Source organism: Lytechinus pictus, chromosome 18 (genome assembly GCF_037042905.1).
Source record: "Lytechinus pictus isolate F3 Inbred chromosome 18, Lp3.0, whole genome shotgun sequence".
Taxonomy (NCBI): domain Eukaryota; kingdom Metazoa; phylum Echinodermata; class Echinoidea; order Temnopleuroida; family Toxopneustidae; genus Lytechinus; species Lytechinus pictus.
In genome coordinates this window covers 16,057,343-16,068,215 of record NC_087262.1, presented here as the reverse complement: position 1 = coordinate 16,068,215, position 10,873 = coordinate 16,057,343, and the positions used below count along the sequence as shown (strand labels likewise).

The following is a 10,873-nucleotide window of genomic DNA, read 5'->3' as shown; positions in this document are numbered from 1 at the left end:
ACAAGGTGTGCAATTTTTATTCTGATTTTTTAATTTAAGACATAAATCTTTCATAATAGATCTGCATTTATTATATAATTATTGAAGGGTTTATTAATCTTGCTAAATAAATTTATGTTGTAAACAGGACTGTTATTTTAGACTATAAACATCAACATTGGCTGTCACATGCTTTGTATGTATTGTTGACATAAAACGGAGACGACACCGGCGCGGCGCGCGGCGCGGTACGGTACGGTGCGGCCAAAGGTGCGACTATAATTTTCTTCCACGACTGACATGCACTGACTGGCCTTTGCTGGATGTATTGTAAGTAAAGCTTTTAAACTCTTTTCCCCGTTACAGTTTACTAGTATTGAAATTTTCACAACAGTGCACTATCCAAATGGGTGGCGTAAATGCATGATGCCAATGTCAAGTGAACTGTTATTTGAATGGATCACAATATAATGAATATGTCAAATTTGATTTTGTTCATGTTTTATGTTGTAACTTAATATGATTAATCATGTTAATGTGGATATGCTGTCATTGTTGAACAAAATAAATCAACGACATTATTCATTGTTGAACAAAATAAATCAACGACAACATTATTCATTAATTTCACATCTTTTTTTTTGGTCATGCTCCTTTCAGAGAACTTTTGCAGTCGCAGCTCAGGTTTATTGCAGACGATTGTGATCCAATATAGAAGATCATCAAGCTCAATATCCGGAATGGGGGTTGTGGCTTCTAACTTTGCAGGAAATGATGGAGGTATTGTTTCTGAAATGGTCCACCCATCCAGTGATGAATGGATTTCCAAGCATGCAGAAGCATCCAAGAGTAAGAAATGTGAAACTGAGGCAAGGGGTGTTGGGATGGGGTGGGAGGGTGGCACAGAAAGTATATAGAGGTGAATTTCTTCAGATTTTTTCAACCAAAACTCAAATTAAGAACTTAAATGTCTCATTCAAAGTTTTTACCCCACATTCTTCTGCACCCCATAAAAAAGAGGATGTGCAATCAATTTTGATATTTTAGTTGGTGAGGGCCGGGGAACATGCTGATCCCCCCTAATTCTGATAAGCTGCTCGAACAGTTTTAATGTGTCGATCGGGGGGGGGGGGGGGAGTTTAATAAAGCTGCTCAATAAGTTAAGAGCGACTTTCAGAATGACTGGTGAACCTTTCTTACGCGCTAAATTATCAACAATGAACATATAATAGTGAATATCATTTACCACAAGAAAGGATCACCAGTTAAAAGTCATTCACTCTTACGGACAGCTTTATGAAACTGCCCCCTGATGTATGAAGTAATCACTTGATTAGAACAACCGCCTGTCCTTTGAATATTTTTCTCCATAGTAACATTTAGTATTGATATTGAACCTGTTCATAAAATCCACTTGTTTATCAAGACCACTTTTGTTGTCTCATTTAATGGTTTTTACATTTATTGAGGCTTGGACACTCGTACTTGATTACACTTGGTTGAACCATTGGACTTAGCTAAAAAAAGTTACTTAAAATTAGAGCATATTGCTGTTTTCTTTTTCTTTTTTTAGGACACTGTTTGATCTTTTGAAGCTATTGAAATCCTGCAATAATATAACAATTTTAATGAATAATATCATGTTCATTTATATAGGGCAGTTACTATATATGCATACTCTTCTGTGCTTGATACTTGGTATCATATTATTATGAAAATTTGTCAGATATTTCTAGCAAATATTGCTACATCGGGTAAAATATTGATGAGGTTATTCTTTTTTTGCAAACTGGTTGTTTTTCCAGCTACTTTTATTCCAACTTATAATTTGCATGACAATGACAATTTACATGTATAGGGATTTCTTTGAAAGTTTAGCATTTAAAGGTTATTATTAATTAAGGTTATTCTTGGCATTAGACTGAGTAGAGCTACCTGAAAGTAGGCCTATCCGCTAAGCTAAGAACAGTGTTCATCTTGAACATCGAAAAATTATATTTTTGTGTCGTCTGACAGAACAGAAATAATCATGAATAGTAAATGTATATATGTCCATATTTTACCCCCCCCAAAAAAAAAAAAATATATATATATATTTGTATAACTATGAGCATTATACATGTACTATTTTCCAAATTTAGTAATCAATCAGATTATCAAAATTGATATACCGGTAAATAAAGAAGTTAGAGGAAGTAAAAGTAGATTTGTTGTACCTTTTGTACTTGTGTAATATATATTGTGTTTGTTTACTATAGTTGTTACTTTTTTAGAAAAGGCAAAATATAATCATTATTGATCATTATCATTATTATCAGCCATCATCCTCATCTTCATCATCGTCATCGTCGTCATCATCATCATCATCATCATCCTCATCATCCTCATCATCCTCATCATCATCATCATCACCACCATCATCATTATCTTCATCATCATCATCATTATCATCATAATTAACATTATTGTTACTTACCGGTACTATTTCTTCTCATTTTTATTATTATTTTTTATTTTGTCACCATGAAGTGACTAATCAGCAGGTCCAGAAGTTGTGGGATGCATTTCAGAAGATTGGGAGCAGCAGCAATGGTGAGCTGTCAGCTGACACCCTTAAGAGTCTTAGCACGAAGATGGGAAGTTCTAGTGAGAAAAACTTCATTGACAAGGTATGTGATTACCCACAGGCTCCTGTTGAAAATTAGAAAATCAAAGGGAGGGCAGGGGGGGGGGAATGTCCCCCCCCCCCCCCCCGGATCATTGGCAGTGTTGAATACTAGACACCTTACACAGGGGTCCTGTAAAACAATGCTGCCCATAGCATAGATTATATTATGGTTATTTAGGACTATTTGAAATTTGATTTAATTACATATTGCAAAGTCATCAGAAATCTGAGCGGATTAAATTACCAGATTGTCTTGTCTCATGTATTTTTTATGTCAGTTGGATATTTAAATCAGTTTCATGCCAATAGCTATTTTGTTTTTACTTCGTATCCTTATCTTTTAGCCAATTCATCAGTCTATTCTGATTTCATCATCATTTATGTTGTCCACTAGCAATCCCTATAGAGTACCGTAATGTTTCCATCCCCAAACTACAGATACTGATGCAGTTCCCAAGGACTGAGAATGGGGGTGTGTCATTCCAGACGTACTGCAACGCAACAAAATGGTTCAGTGACAGTAACATTGAGACAAGAGTCAGAGGTACTTTAATTAATTATGTTTTTATCTAGTGAAAAAAGTGCACATTCTTTGAAAGGATGATTATCTACTGTACTTGCTTTATCGAATTATCATATTTGTCACCAGTCCATTCAATTCAAATTACTTTGTCAGTGCTGGCAACAGGTATCCTCAAGTATAGACTTTATTCAGAAAGTACAGGGGCTATGTGATTTTTTTTTTTTTTTTTTGGGGGGGGGGCTTACCAGGCGAAAAGTTACAATAAAGATGTTAGTTTTTTTTACTTTTTTTGTACCATGCAGTATATAGTTTAATGAAGTCCCCTGAGCCCCCCCCCCCTTCTCAGGTAAAGTTGCATGATTTCTTGGGATTTTTAACGTGAATATGCAAATAATAAAATTGGTGTAGCTTTTCCAGGTTTAAAAAATGTTAATTAATGTCAATGATTTTTCTTTTTTTTTCTCTCCCTTTCCCTCACTCTCTTTCTTTCTCTTTCCTTAGGTGCTTTTCGGGTTCTAAACAATGCAAATGCAATCACGCTACCTATCCTGACAGAGATTTTGAAGGAGATTTACACAGATACTAGTGAGGTAATACTTTCTTAAGACTTCCTTTAGCACTAATATAGACCGCTATACTTACTAACCTAACCCGTCCAATAAAATCCTATGGCTGATATATTCCCTAGATTGCCTGGAACTGTCGTCTGCAGAACTTGCTTTGAAGGCAGGTAATTGGCAAGATAAATGGAGCAAAATGTGTGTTCGCTGGCTTCTCAAAGATACTTATCCCAAGTATGGTGCTTATTCGAAGATGGGGGCAGCAAAATGCTTTTTATCTCGGCAATATTCGCCACGGTGCTCCGTGGTCTAGTGGTTCAAACAGAGGCTCATGGGTTCAAAGCCTAGCCGGGGCATGTTTTCCTTCATCAAGAAATTTATCTACATTGTGCTGCACTCAACCCAGGTGAGAGGATGGTATTGAAATGTATGTGTGAGCAAAGATGTTTAAGACTGTGTCCGTTCTTTGGCTCATTTCAACATGATTTTGGATCAGCTTTTTTTTACACCCTTCTTAGACGGGACGTATTATGATATCACGCTCGGTATCCGTCCGTCCATCCGTTAACTTTTCCTTGTAAACGCAATAACTTCAGTTTGACTTAACCTAGGCTCATATAATTTGGTGTGTAGGATACTAGTATGGATCCCAGGAAGTCTATAGATTTTGAGGTCAAAAGGTCAAAGGTCAAGATCACAGTGAAATGTTTTCATCTTACCATTCTGAAGTCTTTGTTAATGCGATAAATTTAGTGGAACATAACCTAGGCTCATATAATTTAGTGTGTATGATACTAGCATGGATCCCAGCAATTCTATTGATTTTGAGGTCAGAAGGTCAAAGGTGAAGTCGCCACCTTCCACTTTTCTTGCTTGACCAATAACTCAATTTTCTGCGTTACAGACAGGTGTATTATGTACCCGCCCTAGCGACACTCTTGTTTTCATTTGCATGTATTTTCTCTCCTTGAGAACAATATGGGACAAGTCTCCGAGGGGAAAGGGGGTTTGTGTTAAGCCTTCAATAACAATATGAGACTTATCACTCTGGGCAGTGTTCTGATAATTAAACCTAGGTTTGACCTTAGTCTAAACTGCAATTTTAAACCACACTTTTATGGAAAGCTGGCTTCATAATATTTCTTCCATATTTGTGACAATTAATTGATTGAAAATCATTGTATTTTTGTATTCTCCTATTTTTTCCATTTCAGGATGCAATAAATTTTTTTACAACTTTTTCAGGAAGGATAAGAAAAATTGAAATTGATGAATAAGTTGATAACTGGCACTCCATAAAAGTATCGTCTAAGGTAACCCATGTTTAACCTAACCATGGCTATTAGAATTCCACCCATAGTGTCTTGCTATGTTCACTGATGTATTATTAAGAAAAGAAACTTATGTATCATAAATATCACCCTTTCCACATTATTTATAGGCAGTCATCTCAAGGACAGCCCGGGTCTTCATGCAGGAAGTAGATGTCAAAGGTCAAGGGTCAATCGGTGAGGAAGACTTTGTCCGATGGGTGAAGAAGATGCCTACCAACGTGGTGGAGCAGATTATGACCTTTGACCCCATTAGTTCAGGGTCACCTACATCCAAGGTAATTACTGAGGCTAGTTTCATGGAGTGCCTTGTCAGTGGCTTTCACTATAAACAAAGTTGCTGTCAGCCAATCATATGCAAGGATTCAAAAGTTGTCAGTGAAAACACTGTCTTTCTTTTAGATCAAATTTTAAATGTAAAGATTTATGACGACCTTTCTTAACATGCCTACAAATTTCATCAGTTTCATTTATTTCTTTTGTATTTTATTGTATATAGAATGTCAAAATGCTTCAATTGTTATGGATTTGATAATTACTACAATCACAATAAATTACGACAATGACATTGATTTTAGTGTTCCGTAAAGATCCAAACCTAATTTTATGTTTCTAGAAGAAACAAAAATTTGATTCATTGTTTTAAAGCTTAGCCTAGTTATACCATTGAATTCAAAAGATGATACTGTTACTCTCTGCTTGTTCTTACAAAATGTTTAAAATTATCTCTGGTCATGTGTCATATTCAGCGGCGTAACAGGGGTCGGTGGCCAGGGGGGGCAAGAGCCAAAAATTTCTTGGTCATATCATGGTATAAACAGGCGTAATGGTGTAATAAGGCGACGATTTTGAGAGGGGCAGATATTGGGTATCGGGCAGAATTTATCTTTTAAAAAAGTTGCGAGCGAGCGAAACAACAAGCAAAAATTTTGACATTTTTAATACAAACATCCAATTTTGTGATATATTTTAACATGATATCCAGAAAATAGTATATTTCACTCTTCTCTCTTTCCATTCATTTTTTTTTTGTGGTCTGGACGTACGCCACTGTGAGCAGGATTATTTGCGGCTGTAGCGTGATAGAGTAAAAAAAAAAGGGGCGCAGTATGGCGCATGTGCTAAAAAGCTGCTTAATATAAGTCCTGAGCGAGCGAGAAAAAAAATCACCTTTTCATGAGAATCTTACTTTGAGATATTTTTTTACATTATATATTCAGTAAATAAAATCATATCCTACACTTTTCCTTTGCTTTTCTTTCCTCTTTTTTTCTTGGTTGTAGAACTTTTGGGGACCATGGCCCAACCCTTCCATATTCATATACACGGTAGTGCTATGCGGTTGGGGTACGGGGCGGAGCCCCCGGAACTTCTTGATATCACAGCCATTTAAACCTCGCAGATTGCCGCTATTTTTAATCAAATCGCGGGTATATACAGAATATAGCTTGGCACAACACATTTATTCAACCCAGTTGAACCAAATATTATGAGGGGGAAAAATATAGCAATGTGGGAAAATTGGTAAAAAGTCGCCAGCAAGCAAAGCGAGCTGGAAAAAAAATTGCCTAATGAAATCAAATTCTGTGATAGATTTTTCCATTATATTCAGCAAATAACACATTTCATTATACTATTATTATTATTATTATTATTATTTGTTTTGGCGTCACCTGTGCCTGGAAGGCGAAAAGCGAAATGAATCACTGTGACCCGCAGGTCTCTCCTCCCGATATAACTGATTGGGGGGAATGCAGGTGGACCACTACACCGGGGTTTCCCCCTACTCTTGTACGAATAGTGCATTGGGTTCTTAACGTGCAAAGGTGGTGACTCTCCTCTACACGGGACCTCCATTTAACGTCCTATCCGAGGGACGGAGTGTTTTCCATTGTAACATAGCCTGCATCTATGAAACATGGGAGAGACGTTTACACACAACGCACTGACTTCAGTCATCCGCCCGGGGTGGACTCGAACACACGATCTTTGGTTCGACGGGCAGACGCGTTACCGACTGAGCCAACACCGCTCTCGTTGTCTCCTATAATTTCTTTTATTTCCTCTTGGGTGTGGAACCAAGACCCTGCGCCTGTACGCCAGTGATTGAACGTAAAGCTTAATGTATGAAGGGTCCCTACAGGGGGCGTTATAGAGCCATTTGAAAGTTATAGATGAAGAACCCCTACTGCGTGGGGTCTGGGGCAAAGCCCCGGTAGCTTATTTGCATAAAAGTTAGCAAGCTTATAGCACAATTTTGTATGCAGTCCATCTTCCCGCTCTTTATTTTCAATCCTCGGCAGCCCGGTCGTGTTATTAAGGTGTTTTTTTCTTGTTCCTTTTCTTTGTATTCCAATTTAGCTTTTGACTAATTCCATTCTACCTTCATTTCCCGCTATTGTTTGCCATTTTGTCATCTTTTAATTAATTTCCCTTCATACCGTTGCATTACATAGGCCTATTTCGGAATGATTTGTTCTTTCTCAAAATTAATGTTCTTCTTTCGCTCCTTTTCCCGCTTTCCTTCCTTTTCCATTTATTTTTTTTAAATTTTTTTTAATTTTTTTTTGCTTCGTTTTCTTTTCACTTTTTTCTTTCTCCCTCCCTTTTCTTTTTTCCCGTTTTTTTTTAATTTTCCCGGTGAGATCTGCCTAGGGGGCAGCTTGCCCCCCCGCCTGTTACGCCACTGGTCATATTTCATTCAACCTTGTGCAGTTCAATCTCTGGCCTAAGGCTCCTCTAGTATGGCACCACCACCTTTGATATTTTTCTGTATTCCATGAACATGAAAGGGGTTATGTAACAATATTTTTTCATTAGTGTTGCTAAAGTTTTACATTGATATGTGGTAGATTTAACATGTTTTCGCTTGATGATTGTTATGTATTCTGCAGAACTCGAGAGTGTCTTCCGATGACAATCGACCGTCAATGTCTCTTCTACAGCGAGTCGCTGGTAACGCTAGGAATCGGGACTGGCTTCTTCTTGTCAATAAACTCGGGTTCACAGAAGAGGAGATCAAAGATGTCGGGGATCGCCTTGGTAACAAGAAACATGATGAGGTATGTTCAGTGCATCGAAAAAATGTATGTATTGGGTCTGAGTGCTATCTAGTCCATTAATTTTCGAAAATATACCCCTCCCAGCATCTTCCCCCCTGGAAGAAGAGTTACATGATGTTGGAGATCACCTTGGTAACAAAAAGCATGATGAGGTATGATCAGTGCAACAACGAAAGAATGTACAACAGGATGGAGCGCTATCTAACCTACAAAATATCAAAAACTTTACCTCCCCCCTGTTAAGATAAGAAATCAAAGACGTGGGGATCACCTTGGTATTAACAAGAAGCATGATTTGGTATGTTCAGTGCAGCAATAGATGTGTAGAATGGGTCGAGTGGCTACCTAGCCCCTGATAGTTATAGCTATCAACCACCCCCCCCCCTCCCATAGAAAGTTGTTGGAGATGTTTCTGCTAACAAGTAGAGGTGTGTTTGTGCAGTGTAAATATATATATGGTGGGTTGAGGGCTACCTAGTCCCTGATAGTAAGAAAATGTATCTATCGACCCCTCTTCCCCATAGAAAAAGAGAAGAGTTGAAAGTTGTTGGGGATTGTCTTGGTAACAAGTAGCATGATGAAGTCAGAGAAGAAAGGTATGTGATGGTCCGAGGGATTTCTAGCTCCAGAAAAGTCCTCCAAAGTACCTGTCACTCAATTAGATTGCAGATCAAAAAAGTTCAGATATTGCCAGATTTACTTTGAAAAATGAATACCATGGGTTATTATCATCTCTGCTAATTTCCCTCTTTCCCACTCAGCATCTGTTCGAGCTCTTGAAAGTTTGGCGTGACAAGACTGATGCGGTCGTTAACAAGGAAACGCTGAAGGATGCCCTACTGTCCAGTGGTATGGAGGATTTGGCCATGTTGCTTCAGTCATAAAAAGTAAAATTTAACGTTTTCATGATCACTTGTATAATGAAAATTTCCATACTGGTTCTATTAAAGAGTTGCCAAGAAATTCAAATTCATGGACGTTTCTTTGTTGAGGACATAGAACAAAGGACTTGTTTACGGAGATCGCTATGAGCTTCAGATACTGCCAAATAGGAGTCTTGCTATTATCATGTCACGAAACCATATGTGCAAACATCCCATAGAAATGCATGTTTATTGATTCTCCAGGAAGTAAGATTTCCAAAGATTAATCAAACAGGCCCAATTATGTTGAAGCATACATTTCTTGTTGTTATGTATGGAAAGGCTCAATGTTTCAGCCTTACAGATTATCAAAACAATTCAATCTTTTTATTATTATTACTACTAAATAGTAAATAATTATTATTATACTTGCTTTTCCAGCGCTGAACACTTACTTTATCAGAAGTGTTGGTGATGTGACTCTTGGCAAGTTTTAGTAAGAGATTTAGCAAGGGTGATTTCCCTATTTGTTTTGCAAAGATGTAATGGATGCTGCAGCATATTTGTATTCAATACTAAAAGCAGCTGAGTTTTTAGCAGCTCTTCTTACAAGTTTACAGCAGCAGTGATCAATTAAAAATTGTTTAGTGTCAAGTTTCATGGGAAACCCGACATCTATAGGATGTTTACCAATTCACAGGTGTTCTTCATCATCAAGAGTCAATATGACCAATAGTTATGTCGTTGCTAGGGATATTCACTCCTTACCCCATATTGTAGTCATTATCTATTTACCCTCGCTTGATTTTTGTTGAATCCAGTAAATGAATGTCTATGATTTGATTCAATGGCACTTCTTAATTGGATGAGCCCGCCCCCAAACACATAGATATATTACAGGGGTTTCTCAAAGTCTGGTGTTAAGTGAAATATAAGATAGTCCAGTAAGTTACAAAAATAGTCATTGTGATGATGTTTCAAAATCAGAAGTCAACTCTTAATGGTATTCTATAAATTTACAATCAATTTTAACTATATGTAGAACAGGGTCCAGACTCCTTATATCATATCATGAAGTATGAAGTATATCTGACAAATAATGGGAGATGTGATAAATTAACAAATACTTTGAATAAATACCAAGATGTAATGATTATTACTGTTTTCATTGTTATGAAACTGCCAAATGAAAATGATAATCATATTCATCATCATCATTTAAGGAGAAAATAGAATATCATTTATCTAAAATTCCATCAGTTTCGTTGCCAATCATTCCTTGAGGTTTTAAGATTTCTGCCTATTTTAGGATTGAACAGTAGTTGGCTATTAATGTCATGGTAGTTATCTCATTTTGCACTTAAAGCAAAATGTGTCCTAATTGTAATGTATTTTGTAGTCTAGCAATCATCATCAACATTGCACATAGGCTGGGCAACCATATTTACTTAATTTTGATGTTAAACATAACACTCAAGTTTTTGAGGCCCGCCATGACTAGTCCACAATTTCTTTTTTTCCATTCCAACTTGAATTCATCAGTTACTACAAATACTAGTTTTCCAGGCATAGAAGATTTAAGTTATGAGTTTTTACACATTTTAGGTGTAAATATTTATGTATTATTTGTACAGTCAGTGACATACCTGTAGCATTCCAGAAAGTGTACATTTATATTCTGTTCAGATTATTATATTTCTTTGTGTGTGCAATAATTTATTTTGATGTACTCAATATCAAACTCATCCACCACCTTGTAAAAACCTACAAATATGTATTATCAATGTTGATGTGGTACTATAAGTGTGCTTTAAGCATTTGTGTGTTTGTATTTAAATAAAGTGAATTTGAGCTGAAAGCAAGATGTGGAAAAGAAGTCCATGTGTA

General features: G+C 36.8%; 1 protein-coding gene across 1 annotated transcript; it reads left to right on the top strand.

Moving 5' to 3' along the window:
• The first annotated feature begins 237 nt into the window (after positions 1–237).
• LOC129282225 (uncharacterized) lies at positions 238–10,855 on the top strand. The gene is made up of 8 exons (XM_054918153.2): positions 238–309; positions 640–828; positions 2,509–2,648; positions 3,086–3,191; positions 3,672–3,760; positions 5,172–5,339; positions 7,956–8,123; positions 8,885–10,855. The coding sequence occupies exons 2-8, from the start codon at positions 720–722 to the stop codon at positions 9,005–9,007; spliced, it is 903 nt and encodes a 300-aa protein (XP_054774128.2). The 5' UTR covers positions 238–309; positions 640–719; the 3' UTR covers positions 9,008–10,855.
• Positions 10,856–10,873: the final 18 nt, after the last annotated feature.

Coding starts and splice junctions, on each gene's coding strand:
- LOC129282225 (XM_054918153.2), top strand. CDS start 720: ATGGGGGTTGTGGCTTCTAACTTTGCAGGAAATGATGGAGGTATTGTT. Junction 829..2,508: donor GCATGCAGAAGCATCCAAGA/GTAAGAAATGTG, acceptor GTCACCATGAAG/TGACTAATCAGCAGGTCCAG. Junction 3,192..3,671: donor CATTGAGACAAGAGTCAGAG/GTACTTTAATTA, acceptor CTCTTTCCTTAG/GTGCTTTTCGGGTTCTAAAC.